The sequence below is a fragment of the Pan paniscus genome, chromosome 11, assembly GCF_029289425.2.
Source record: "Pan paniscus chromosome 11, NHGRI_mPanPan1-v2.0_pri, whole genome shotgun sequence".
Lineage (NCBI taxonomy): Eukaryota > Metazoa > Chordata > Mammalia > Primates > Hominidae > Pan > Pan paniscus.
The window spans coordinates 41,551,580-41,566,021 of NC_073260.2; the positions used below are offsets into that span (position 1 = coordinate 41,551,580).

A 14,442-nucleotide genomic window follows, 5' to 3' on the forward strand; every position below is an offset into this window, starting at 1 on the left:
TAATTGATTTTTGACTAAAAATTGTACTTCATGGCTTTATTTACCCAACCTGCTTATTAGATATGGCCCACAGTGATTTTTGGCTGCTTGTAGAAATCAAATCCACTCCAAGAGGGATAAAGATCCACTGCCACCACAGATGATATTTTGAGCAGGGACAGTGTTTTTAAGATCTGTACCTTCCTGGAAGGGGCATTTGGATGTATGTGATGTTGTAGTTATGAAAAACTAGGTCACAGTTACTTTCTAAATTTATGTTTTATACATACCACATTAAAAAATAAAATACATTAAAAATCCTACAAACATAGGAAGTTTTGCTGTTTCTTAGGGACACGGATGTGAGAGAGTCCCAAAGCAAAGGGATGTTACTGGTAACTGCGGGTCTGTGATACTAGCTTTCTGGTGCAGCCTCTCTTGCCTGTAGCTGGGTTTTGGGTGTGTGTGGGTTTAGTTCTCTTTCTTGTGGCTTTCTGAGGATGCTGGGACTGTCATGCATTTCCTTGTCTCTGTTCTGAGAAGAAAATGACAAGAATTAAAGTCTACATTGAGTATATAGAAAAGTGACATTTTGGATATCAGAAAAGTGACATTTTGGCTGACAGAAAATGAAAGCTCACCTGTCTTAGGAGACTAAGGAAAAATACTACCATGATTTTTCTGTCCAGTAAAACAAAAATTTGGGGGTGTACAAGTTAAACCTAATGATAATAAACACCTCTTGACGGTGACAGTCTCCGTAATGATCAAATAGTTTTCCAAACCCTGTCCATGTCAAGTGATCTTTAAGGAACCAACCAAATTCCATATTGAAGTTTGTTGTAATTAAATTCAACCTGCATGATAGTGCTCATTAAGTTGTGTTTTTTTCATTGCAGATGTTGGTCAGGCGTCATTTAAATATTTTCAGTCAGCAGAGGAAGCAAAGCATGCCATTGAGGCTGTGCTGTCAGCGGATCCTCGGTCTGTGTACCGCCGGAAGCTTTGCCAGGACCGCCTTTTCTACTTTACTGTAGACATAGCGCATGTCACTTGCTGGTTTGGTGATGGCTTTGCAGAGGTGCTGAGGATCAAGCCGGCTTCTGAGCCTGTTCATATGACTGGCCCTGTGGGGTCCTTGGTGTCTCTAGGGTAAGGAGCCTCCTTCATGTCTTTAAGGTAGCATCATTGATCTTTGGATGTGGCTTTTGGATTTTCTGAACAAGCTAATGTTGTGTCGAGAAGCAACACTTTGTGATCTCATGGCTTTGATTGATTTGGGCTGTTCAAAATGTTTATTTGAAAAACGTATACATTAATAAACTTAACAAAGAGATATAAAATACAGAGAAATCACCAAATGCTTTTTGATCTGTTGATATTAAAGAATCAAAAGGTGATGCTGTGTCGATAATTTCTGAAAGAAGCTGTTCTTGGTGCACTTGATAAAATTAGACAAAGTTCATTCCAGCAGAGACTTTCTAGTTGAGGGGATCTATTCAGTAATTCATATTGGTTTTCCTGTCTGTCTGGAAAAGCCTGACCTTTCTATTTGATTCCAAATCAAACCTATATCAGGAAACTAACAAATAAAAAACAAGTAGAGATAGTTTTTGAGATTAAACTTCTGTGTTTCAGAGACTTTGTGACATAGTCACACACACATATATATATGTATATATATTTAATACTGATTCTAAAATAGAGACTCTCTGGATGTCTTTGTATCAGAAAAGGAAATCACCCCCAGAAGTTCAAGAAAATTGTTACTGTTTTTTTGTTTTTGTTTTTGTTTTTGTTTTGAGGTGGAGTCTTGCTCTTTCGCCCAGGCTGGAGTGCAGTGGCGTGATCTCGGCTCACTGCAATCTCTGCCTCCCAGGTTCAAGCAATTCTCCTGCCTCAGCCTCCCGAGTAGCTGGGATTACAGGCGTGCGCCACCACGCCTGGCTAATTTTTGTATTTTTAGTAGAGACCATGTTGGTCAGGCTGGTCTCGAATTCCTGACCTCGTGATCCACCCACCTCGGCCTTCCAAAGTGCTGGGATTACAGGTGTGAGCCACCGTGCCTGGCCTATAATTACTGTTTTTTAATATACTCACTCTGCAACTATTTATTGAGAACCTATGGGTTAGGTTTTGGTGATAAAATAAGATGACAAGATGTAGTTCTTGTTGCAAGTCATGGTTAATGGAAGAAGTAAGACATAAATAAATTATTGTATTATAGTTTTAGAAATACAGTAATTATACATGGATCCTCTGTAGTACCACATAGGAAACAGTTGTAAGAATGTATTGCCTATAGGTGATTTTAATGATGTGCTCCCAGATAACTGAGGATTTATGATCAACATAACCAAATTAGACACCTGTCAACATGATACATGCTTTCCTAATCATGATTGTAAATCTTAATAGCTGATCGAAATGAGCTGATTGGAATAGTCTTGAATAGTTTTGAAATGAGTCCTGCTGCCTGTGGATACTTGTGCAGAGTCATTTGTGGCTGATGACACTGTACTCCTAAACCAAACTGATTTGTAATTGCCTTTGATGTTACTTAGAACTTCTTGGGGAGGTATCTTTAATTTGATATTTGGTTTTTGATTTTTTTTTTAGAGATGAGTCTCATGCTTTTGCCCAGGCTGGAGTGCAGTAGCCTGATCATAGCTTACTGCAGCCTTAACCTCCCAGGCTCAAGGGATCCTCCCACCTCACCTTCCTGAGTAGCTGGGTCTACAGGCTCATGCCACCATGCCCCACTATTTTTAAAATTTTTTGTAGAGACAAGGGTCTCGCCTCATTGCCCAGGCTGGTCTTGAACTCCTGGCACCAAGCAACCCTCCCTCCTCAGCCTCCCAAAGTGCTGGGATTACAGGCATGAGCCACTGTGCCTGGGCTAATTTGATTTTTTAAAGCTTTTTATTTTGAAATAATCAGAGGTTCACAGGAAATTGCAGAAATAGTAGAGGTCCCGTATACCCTTCAGCCAGCTTTTCATTTAACTTCTTCCAGTGGTTGGTTCCATCTTACGTAACTATAGTAAACGTTAAAGGTAGGAAGTTGACACTGGTATAGCCTACACTTTAGTTTGATTTTGTTGTTTTTTCTTTTGAAAAGTTATTTTGAAGCTTCATCAGGGCTTGAAGCACAAAATATTTTGTTTAATTTGTTAACAATGACTCTGGGGGATGGTAGCCAACCGGCCTTATAACAAGAGGACTATTAAATTGTTTGGGGTTTTATTATACAGTCTCAGGATTTTAGAGCTAAGAAGGATTTTAGGCTGGGCGCAGTGGCTCATGCCTGTAATCCCAGCACTCTGGGAGGCCGAGGCGGGTGGATCATTTGACGTCAGGAGTTCGTGATCAGCCTGGCCAACATGGTGAAACCCTACCTCTACTTAAAATACAAAAATTAGCTGGGTGGTAATGACGCATGCCTGTAATCCCAGCTACTCGGGAGGCTAAGGCAGGAGAATCGTTTGAACCTGGGAGGCAGAGGTTGCAGTGAGCCGAGATCGTGCCACTGCACTCCAGCCTGGGCGACAGAGTGAGACCCTGTCTCAAAAAAAACCCACAAAAATAATAAAAAGGATGTTAAATATAATCTGGCTCAGTTTTCTTTTTTTTTTTTTTTTTTTTTTTTGAGACGGAGTCTCGCTCTGTCACCCAGGCTGGAGTGCAGTGGTGCAATCTCGGCTCACTGCAAGCTCCGCCTCCTGGGTTCACGCCATTCTCCTGCCTCAGCCTCCCGAGTAGCTGGGACTACAGGCGCCCGCCACTACGCCCGGCTAACTTTTTGTATTTTTAGTAGAGACGGGGTTTCACCTTGGTCTCGATCTCCTGACCTCGTGATCCGCCCGCCTCGGCCTCCCAAAGTGCTGGGATTACAGGCGTGAGCCACCGCGCCCGGCCGGTTTTCTGCCGGTTCCTGAGTCTCTTCAATGTTCCCACTATCTGGCCTTTCCAGGCCCTGCCTAAATGAGGTATACACCCCTGAGCTGTGCAGCTTATTCTTTATGGGCAGTGCTCATTATTAAAACATTCTTCCTGAACGTGAGATCCACTCTGTCCTCCGACAGCTCTGCCCACTAGAGAGGCCACACAGGCTGGTTGCCCTCCCAAGTTAGCCTGTCATACCACCCCTTGGTCTTCCCTAGGCTGAGCACCCCCGTTTTCTTCAGCTGTTTCTCATAACATGATCTCAAGCCTCTTCTGAACCCCAGGCTTTCTTGAGTCTCCATATGAGCATTTGCCTCTGTGGGCACAACTTCAAGTGTCCTTTGTGAGGAAATGTGCATCTCTGGTTGGTGAACTTCCATCCCTCAGAGAGAAATAGAAGCACAAATTTGAAACAAGCTGTCTGTCTGTCTGTTTCTTTATGTCTTGGAAACTTTATATTTATCCATCCAAGCTTTTTTTTTTTTTTTTTTTTTAGCCTTTGAGAGCAGGCAACCATCCAAGCTCATTCCACGAACCCAGAGAATTAAATATACCTGATTTGTAGCACAAAATAAATAAATGATAAAAGTTCCCTCAAACCTTCCATCAAGTGGTTTTAAAACTGTCATTGATTTTATGTCTGGAATTGAAGTTGTTTTGGTGCGTGCACGTACACACACGCATGTACACACACACACAAATACACACTAATCCTAAAAATGAGATGGAAATGAGCTACAAGAAAACTCAAAAGTGCCATAATTATGACTGTCAAAAATAGTGTTACAGCTCTAGGGTCGTTTTGTGTCCTATTTGTATCAAAATCACATTTGGTCCTTTATAAGTGGTAGGTGAGTACATCAAGAGGAAGAGGTTGCTTGATTCTTGGTCCTTTAGATTTTTAAGACTCTTTGGCCAGAGTTTTGGAAAAGGGGTTGTGTCAACAAGCAAAGTTGTGGTTTCAGGACTGCCTTAGAAACTTTTTCAAGAGAAGAAAGGAAACAATTCTCTAGTAGGCGTAAATGGCACCCACCTTAATTTTTAGCCTTTGCTTTTTGGTGCCTGTAGGGGGAGCCCTTGATAGCAGATTTTATTCCCCCTTCACTGGCTTGGAGGAAAACGCCAGGAGTTCAAGCTGTTTAGGTAATTTTGGCGTTTGGCCCACCTGCCCCAGCTTTAAAGAACAGTAACTTGTACAAGCAATGCTGACTGATGATTGTCAGTCACATGTGAGAAGAGATTAGAAAGATGAGTGGCATTTATTAATTTTTTCTTAAATTGTAAACTTGGCTTCAGGGGTGGGATTGATTATTCCAGCATGTGGATCTGTGCACAACCAGGTGACTCATTAAGCCCATGCGCACACACGGACAAGGCATTGACTTTGTTTCTGTGTTTGTGACTTTTTTTCTTGGAGAGAAGAAAATGAAGTTGACGTGAATCAACCTCTTGTTGGTAGGGTTTTTAAAATGCTACAGCCCCAGAGAAAGCAGGAGAAGACTCAATAAAAATGAAAGCCTGCATCACTTACTGAACTTTTATCATGTCCTTGGAACTGGACTATGTGCTTTTCGTACATTGGGTGGAGGTTGAGTAATGTGCTCAAGCTGCTCAGCTGCACAGCTAGGATTCCAACCCACCAGTCTGGCCTGAGTCCTCTTCCTTCTCAGCCTGGCTCTACGCCTTAGCAAATCATGCTGGTTTATTGGAAGGTCAGCAGTTCCATATGATTCAGCACATGAGTCTTTGGCAGAATGAAGTCCATGGAAATCCAACCACTCGTGAAGAATGCACAGGGGAATAAGGGCAGAAACGCCCATTCCCACAGGATCTGCATGGAACCTCCTGGGAAGCAAGATGGGAAATGCGAAGAGCACTGGGCTTGGCCTCAGAAACTTCAAGCACTTTCTGCCCTGCCATGGGCTAGCTCGTGACCTCAGGCAAGTCGCTGCACCCTGCCTCTAGCTCTGTGACCTTACAGAGTTGTTGCCAGGATAATGCTTGGGAAAGTGTCTTCTGAACTCTTCAATGACCTATAAACCTAGGTAATATTTTTATTGTGTTTCTCTTCATTGATAGCCTTTTTCTACCACTCTGTTCTGGCTTACCTGGCTAGATAAGCAGACTTCAGGGGGATCTAGGGGGTCCCTAAAATTCAATGTATGAATGGCTTCTGTTTTTGTTGTTTTGTTTTTTGAGGCAGTCTTGCTCTGTTGCCCAGGCTGGAGTGTAGTGGTGCAATCACGGCTCACTGCAGCCTTGACCTCCCAGGCTCAAGTGATCCTCCTGCCTCAGCCTCCTGAGTAACTGTTTGCCACCATGCCCAGCTAATTATTTTTTCTTTCTTTTTTTTGGAGACAGAGTCTCTCTCTGTTACCCAGGCTGGCGTGCAGTGGCTCAGTCATAGCTCACTACAACTTCTGCCCCTGGGCTCAAACTATCTTTTCACCTCAGCCTCTTGAGTAGTGGGGCTACAGGCGCATGCCACCATGCCTAGCTAGTTTTTGTAGTTTTTGTATTTTTGGTAGAGACAGGGTTTTGCCATGTTGCCTAGGCCGGTACCGAACTCCTGGCCTCAAGTGGTCTGCCTGCCTCGGCCTCCTAAAGTGCTGGGATTACAGGTGTGAGCCACTGTGCCTGGCCTGTCTTTTTAATTATAGAAATATTTTTTTAGGCTAGGCTCAAGAGGCTGAGGTGGGAGGATCATTTGACCTCAGGAGATGGAGGTTGCAGTGAGCTGAGATTGTGCCACTGCACTCCAGCCTGGGTGACAGAGCCAGATTCTGTCTCAAAATAAATAAATAAATAAATACGTACATAAAAATTAAAATGACTATTTTTACCAAGCAATATGATGTTTTGCTAAGGGAAGTATCACAAAGTGCTCCTCCCTAAAGGATTCAGTTACCCCACAAAACATCTTCCCCCTCTCATCTGGGTTTCTTTTCTGGGGTTACACGTGCAGTACCATGAACCACCTTCACTGCCCAGGCAGGCAGTCACCAGCTCAGTCCCTTCCTCATGGGTTTTTTTTTAGTACCCTTTCTCTTCTACTTTCTTTCCTAATCCTAGCCCTGGTATTGCAGGAAAATCTCTGCATTTCATTTATGAGAAAATAGGCTGGGTGCGGTGGCTCATGCCTGTAATCCCAGCACTTTGGGAGGCCGAGGCGGGTGGATCACAAGGTCGGGAGATCGAGACCATCCTGGCTAACATGGTGAAACCCCATCTCTACTAAAAATAAAAAAATTGGCTGGGTGTGGTGACAGGCGCCTGTAGCCCCAGCTACTTGGGAGGCTGAGGCAGGAGAATGGCGTGAACCTGGGAGGCGGAGCTTGCAGTGAGCCGAGATGGCACCACTGCACTCCAGCCTGGCTGACAGAGCGAGACTCCATCTAAAAAAAAAAAAAAAAAAAAAAAAAAAAAAAGTATGTGTATATATATATATATATATATATATATATATGAAAATAAAATTATAATCATGGTGTGAGGTTATTGAAGCAAGCCCTACCTCCATGATGGAGAAGGGGCAAGTCATAAGTTTTAAAGCTCAATTAAATATATAATAGGGATGTTTATATTGTAAAAAATAAGTTTCCTGGTGGGGCACGGCAGCTCATGCTTATAATCCTAGCACTTTGGGCTGCTGTGGGTGGCAGATCGTTTGAGGCCAGGAGTTTGGGAACAGTCTGGGTAACGTGAAAAGCCCGTCTCTAAAACAAAAAATTTTTTGGTATACAAGTATATATACAAATGTATATATATATGAACACAAAATTAAAAAACGGGGTGTAGTGGCTCATGCCTGTGGTCCCAGCTACTCGGTGGGGTGGGGGGCTGAGGTAGGAGGATCACCTGAGCCCAGGAAGTCAAGGCTACAGTGAGCCGAGATCATGGCACAGCACTTCAGCCTGGGTGACAAAGACCCTATCTCAGACAAAAGCAAAAAATTGAGTTTCCTGATCTAGGTAAGTCATAAAATGACTCTCCAGCATTTACCCTATTCTTATCCTTTCTGCCCCTTCTCTGCCTTTGTAGGTTCCAGCAGGTGCAATTCACAGAAGGTTCAAGGTTTAGGCCAGTGCACGTGGCTGTGAACAGCAAATGGAGGAAGAGCCTTTTCAATGCCCGCAGTGCAAAAACTCAGTGATATACTCTCTGTTTTTCAGTGGAGGGGGGCACTTGGCATATGAGCTTACACCGCAAGAATCACATTTGTGTTAATGTGTGTTTATGTTGTGTTGACAAAAAGTGTAGGAAGCCAAGCATGCTGGTGTGTGCCTATAGTCCCAGTTACTCAGGAGGCTGAGGCAGAAGGATTGCTTGAGCCCAGGAGTTCAAGGCTGCAAGGAGTTCAAAGCTATGATCATGCCACTGTCCTCCAGTCTGGGCAACAGAGCAAGACCCCACATCTAAAAAAAATTAAAAAAAAAATTTTAAAGTAGGATTAGCAGTAATACAACGTTATCTTCTGCCTCGTAGATAGCTTGAAAATTCTGAGATTCTTTGCTAATATATCTAACTCTTCATCCAATTCAAGATATAAAAAACATTTTTAAATTCCATGTTAACTTTTGTTTTAAAAAGTTATCCACATGCTAAACACTGAAAAACTACATAATTCTTCATATTAGTATAGACTTTACAATGCAATTTAAAATATATTATCTTATTTGGTATCTCAGTAATATTATGGATTAATTGTGCTTCTGGGAGCTAAGCTGTGGGCCTAACCACCACTTAGAAGAGGGGTCAGCAAATGATAGTCCAAAGGCCAAATCTGGCCCACAGCCTGTTTTGGCACTACCTGAGATCTAAGATTGGTCTTTACATTTTTAAAGGATTGTAAACAAAACAAAACAAAACAAAAAACCCAGAGGAGAAGACATGACAGAGATTGGTGGGTAAAGCTGAACATACTCACAATCTGGCCCTTTACAGAAAAACCCCTGATCCCACTCCTTGATTTAGAACATTATTTCTCTGAAACTTGTTGTGAGTTCCAGAAAGGTTATTTACAGAAAGGTTATATTGAGTTCCAGAAAGGTTATTACATACAGAAAGGTTACATTTTTGGGATATCACATGCTTCTAAGTCAGAGACTGTTTTTATTTTTAAAGGATTTATTTAGCCATGTGAGAAAATGTATGAATAGGATATAAATGGCAAGTATGTATTACAATATCCCATTCATATATGTAAAATGAGGAGGTTATACAACCCATGTTTGCACATCTGTGGAAAATTTCTAGAAGCATAAACAAAAATATGCTAACAGTGGTTACCTTGGGGTGGGTTCTCTGGGGACTCACTGCAGAAGGGGACTTTTTGCTTTATTCTCTTCAGTACCTTATGAATTTTCTGTCTAATCACAAGCATGCATTATTTTTATATGTGGAACATGAGGAAAGTAAAATGTCTAGAACTCAAACTGGAATGGATTGGATATGTTAGTGCATCTTAATAAATAAGTTAGGCCAGGCACAGTGGCTCACACCTGTAATCCCAGCACTTTGGGAGGCTGAGGCAGGTGGATCACTTGAGATCAGGAGTTTGAGACCAGCCCAGCCAACATGGTGAAACGCTATCTCTACTAAAAATACAAAAAATAGCCAAGCATGGTGGCACACTCCTATAGTCCCAGCTACTTGGGTTGCTGAGGCAGGAGAATTGCTTGAACCTGGGAAGCGGAGTTTGCAGTGAGCTGAGATCGCGCACTGCACTCCAGCCTGGGCGACAGAGCGAGACTCCATCTCAATAAATAAATAAATAAATAAATAAATAAATAAATAAGAAAGACATATATATTTAAATAGATAACTATATATCCTCCCTCTGTTCCATTTACTAAATATGGTTAGAGGCATTTTTACTTTTTCCTAGAGCATAACATATGGATCACAATACCAAAAACCACCCAGGTCATACATTGGCTGTGGAGCTGAGCCAATTTGGAACAGGCAAACTGGCTAAGCCTGGGCTTTGTCCCTGAGGGTGCACTGACGTTTTCTGTTCTTCCAGAGACAGGTTTATGGATAAGGCGCTGTGCCTCCAGGCAGAAGACAGACGCCCATGTGGATGATGTTGCTGGCAGGGCTGAGCCACCAGAGAGCTCCTTGACCCAATGCTTGCCAAAACTGTGTGGTTCATCCAATCTGGAGTCTCTGCCTGCAGATCACTCACTCATCAGCTCCACCCACTGGTTCACTGTCTACTTGCATGTAGTGAGCTAGGCTATGAGTGGTAGGAATTGCTCTTCCTACCACTGGACCTTGCCGCTGTCAGAATGGGAAGTCTGAGCTTAGTCACTTGAGTCAACAGTAAAGGAGAGGCTTGGAGTCCAAGATTGGCTGTGCCCCTCTGGATAAGGTGGCTGTACTGATGCAGAGGTGGGCAGACCTAGGAGAAAGGCCAGGCTGGGATGTTGGCAGGTGATGGAGCAGAGCCTGTGCTAGGGGTGCAGTAGGGTTGTCAACAGACTTGGGAGTTTAGGCTCTGCTGGGATTAGGGGAGGAGTTGAGATACGAGAGAACTGACAGAACCAAGGCAGGATCTGAGTCCAAGAGGGTATAGGCAGGTTATCCAGGGCGCTCAGGGACCTCAAGGCAGGGACCTCCTCATCATACTGGAGCTGGAGATTTGTATTTCTTAGTTCTTTGCCTAATATCTGATCTTTGCCAAGATACAAGGTCACATATGAAAATGCCTTCAAAAATATAGTAAGATGACATAAATAATGCTTAAAACTAATGGGCCAAGGGAAAGCAAGTGATGTTAAATGGGAGGCTGAGACAGGGGATGGCTTTGAAAACTGAACTGACTTTGGAACCTCTGTCCACAGAAGGTGAGTCATAATTTGTGGTCTAAACCTAACTGGAAAGAATTGTTAGGTTAAAAAAAAAATCAGTGTTCCCCAGAGGACTTTAATAGGAGCCAGCATCTTACAGCATAATACAGTCATGTACCATATAACAATGTTTTGGTAAAAAATGGGCTGCATATACAACAGTGGTCCCTCGAGATCATGATATCATAGTTTTACTGTTTCTTTTCTCTGTTTAGATATATTTAGGTACACAAATGCCACTGTGTTACAATTGCATGCAGTATTCAGTACAGTAACATGCTATACGGGTTTGTAGCCTAACAGCAATAAGATATACCATGTAGCCTAGATGCATAGTACGCTATACCATCGGTTTTGTGTAAGTACACTCTATGATGTTTGCACAATGACAAAAGTGTTTGATGAGGCATTTCTCAGAATGTATTAAATGACATGATCGTATTCAAAATGTCTAAGCTATAATCCAAAATCACTCAAAAAAGTACTAGGAAAATTTAAACTATTATCAATGGAAAAGACAACCAATAGATGCCAATCCTGAGACAACTCAGATGTTGGAATTATCAAAGACTTTAAAGCAGTTGTTACAGCTATCCTATAAGAACTAGAGGTGAACACTCCTGAAATGAATGGAAAGATGAAGTTCTCAGGAGAGAAATAGAAACTACAAAAGAAGAACCCAATGGAATTTTAGAACTAAACACTACAATATCTAAAATAAAAATTCATTTTAATGGGCTCAATATCAAAGTGAAAGTGACAGAGAAAAGAATTAGAGAGTCAGTGAACTTGCAATAGGTAAATTGAAATTATCCAATCTGAAGAACATAGAGGAAAAACACTTAAAAAATGAACAGAGCATCAAGAATTTATGGGACAATATTAAAGGTCATGCACATGCATGCCATTGTATTCCTGAAGGAGAGGTGAAAAAGATTGATTGCAAAAATAAAAATTGATGACATAATGGCTAAACACTCCCCAAATTTGGTGAAAAATACATAGATTTAAGAAACTCAGCAAGGCCAGGCACACGCCTGTAGTCCCAGCACTTTGGAGAACAAGGGTGGTGGATCACTTGAGCCCAGGAGTTTGAGACGAGTCTGGCCAACATAGGGAGATCCTGGTGTCTTAAAAAAAAAAAAAAAAAAGTTAGCCAGGCCTGGTGGCATGTCTCAGCTACTTGGGAGGCTGAGGTGAAAGGATTACTTGAGCCTGGGAGGTTGAGACTGCAGTGAGCCGTCATTGCACCACTGCACTCCAGCCTGGGTGAAAGAGCAAGGCCCTGTCTCAAGAAAAAAGAAAAAGAAGAAACTCCACAAATCTGAAATATGATAAATTCAAAGAAAACAATGTCCAGACACATTATTATTAATCTACTGGAAATGAGAGGAAATGAAAACTATTTTGAAAGCATCCAGAGAAACATTACAAAACAGAAATTAAATGTTTTATTGTAGCAGAACTCAATGAAATTGAAAATGGAACAACAGAGGAATATTAGTGAAATGAAAAGCTGGTTATTTAAAAGGATTAATAAAATTGATAAACTTCTAGCCAGATTGGCCAAGGAAAAAAAGAGAGAAGACAGATTACTAACATCAGGAATGAAAAAGATGACATTACTACAGATCTTACAGATATTAAAAAGATATTAAGGGAATACTACACACAACTCTATGCTCATACATTGAATATCTTAGATGAAATAGACCAATTCCTTGAAAGACACAAACTATTAAAACTCACTCAATAAGGGAATGGAGTAGCTAGGCTATTTGAGGCAAGGGGCACGTCATTGGGAAACCTGAGGCTGGCTTGGCAGTTTTAACTCCAATTTGAGCCTCAACTCATCTTTAAGGCTTAGACATTCCGGATCTTGGGCACCAGCACTGTTGGTGATGGGGGGCATTTCTTCGTCACTGGAGCCCTTGATCACTCAGATGGCCATTTAGCTTCTGGATATCTCCTGGCTCACTGGCTTTCAGGACATCTTCTGGGTGTGGCTTAGGAGTTGGAGTCTCCTTAGACTTCCTATCTCCTTGACATCTTTGACTCTTGAAGGAATCCCTAAATCTCCAACATCTTTTTCCTAAAGTGAAAACTCTGAGAAGATGCTGTCCCCTGTGCTGAGCCCCTTCAGACCCTCTACCCTCTGTCCTCTGCCTCTAGGTACTGCTCTTCTATGGCCAGAGTTTGCTGGGACATCACTCTCATCCATTGGGTATGTCCTGCCATTGTCTGACTTGAAGTGACTTTGGACTGCCTCTCTTGTCCCCCTAACAGTCTCACTCTGACACAATTTGTCCCTGAAGATGGTAAAAGGAGTTTAAAAGTTTGCCTGCTTTCCTTCTTGGACTCACGGTCCTCTGTGACCAAACTCAGGGACTTTTGGACTTCCTGCTTATAGCTGAGGAAGCAGGGAAGGAATCTCTGGGGTGAGGACTGAATTTTTTTGTGATCCTCTTGTCTCCTGGCTTCAGCTTATCTAACGGTTTCTTTCAAGGATCTAAAGAACCTCCGCTTAGCCATCATGGAAACATGGGGTGCTGAGGGAGAAAGGTGGACCTGGGAAGGAGCCATGATTGGGCCTCTGTCACCTTAAGTTTTATGGATTCAACAACTTTGAGAGGTAAGCTATACCTCTACCTCTGTCACACTCAAAACCATACCACCTGGGCTTCTAGTGCCTATGTAGCACTTGAATCAAGAAAGGAAAGCTTCCAAGAGGTATTCAGGCAGTATTCTGATTCATTGAGGGTGCCAAGGTTTCAGTTTCTAGAAAGATACAGGACTTCCCAGGAGGGGGCAGTATATAGTTGGCAACAGTCATGAACCATGGCCATGGTCTCCAGCCTGGGACATTCGCCCAGCTTCTTGTCCAAGTGAATGTTTAGGGTGTTTTCCGATGGCTCTGGTCTAGGTTCTCTCTTGGACCCCTGGATAAGTCATTCCCTGAGTGACACTTCAAGCCATTTCTTGTCTCCTTCTAAAAGTCAGACCCTAGGCTCCTCATGGGGTAGCTTTTTAAGCACCAGAATAGATTTTTTTTCTTTTTATCCTTCCTCAAGTTGGGCTCCATACTCTGCCTGTCATTCCCTACTGCAACTTTGCTGGGCCTCTCATAGGAAGCTTCCGGGCACTTTGATGCCATCTTGCTTAGATCTTTCCTTGCTGCTTTGACCCTTACCACAGAGGACTGTACGGGTCCACGCTTGCCCTTTGGATGAGAATTTGTTCTCAGGCTGTATCTGTGCCAGGTGGGGCTGGTGTTGGATGAGGCTCTTTCAATGGTGGTGCTCCTCTTGCCCCCAGATCCTGCTGCTGACGGGACATTCTCCAGCAAGGATGGAGATGGGTGCTCTGGTCTGAGAGTCCACGCTATCCTGAGGAATGTTGACAGCTGAAGGATTCAAGGTTTCCTGAGATCTTTGGACCAAAAAAAAGTAAATGCCACAAATATTCTAGTTGCTTTTGCAATCAGTGCCAATTCAGTCATTGAATTTCCCTCGGGATGAGAGACTGTATGTCTTTCTGGGCTCTAGGGAAAGATACCCCACAGGCCCTAATCTGGGGTGAGAGTTAGAATGGGGGAGAGGATTGAAGGTGGGCCTGAGGTGGGGCTGGGATTGGGATGGGGCGGGGGATGCAATGCAGATTCTTTGGCC

The 14,442-nt window shown here is 42.7% G+C and overlaps 1 protein-coding gene across 3 annotated transcripts in view; it reads left to right on the forward strand.

Moving 5' to 3' along the window:
• TRMO (tRNA methyltransferase O) overlaps nt 1-12,166 on the forward strand; it is a 28,774-nt gene extending 16,608 nt beyond the window's left edge. For 2 of the 3 annotated variants that reach the window (XM_024930191.4, XM_008974057.5), the window contains one exon: nt 879-1,547. In XM_024930191.4, coding sequence (XP_024785959.2) covers nt 879-1,135 — 257 coding nt within the window. In that variant the 3' untranslated portion in view covers nt 1,136-1,547. Of the gene's footprint in view, nt 1-878 lie in introns of all 3 variants that reach the window. The other variant, XM_003820618.4, reaches the window with a different exon arrangement.
• Nucleotides 12,167-14,442: the final 2,276 nt, after the last annotated feature.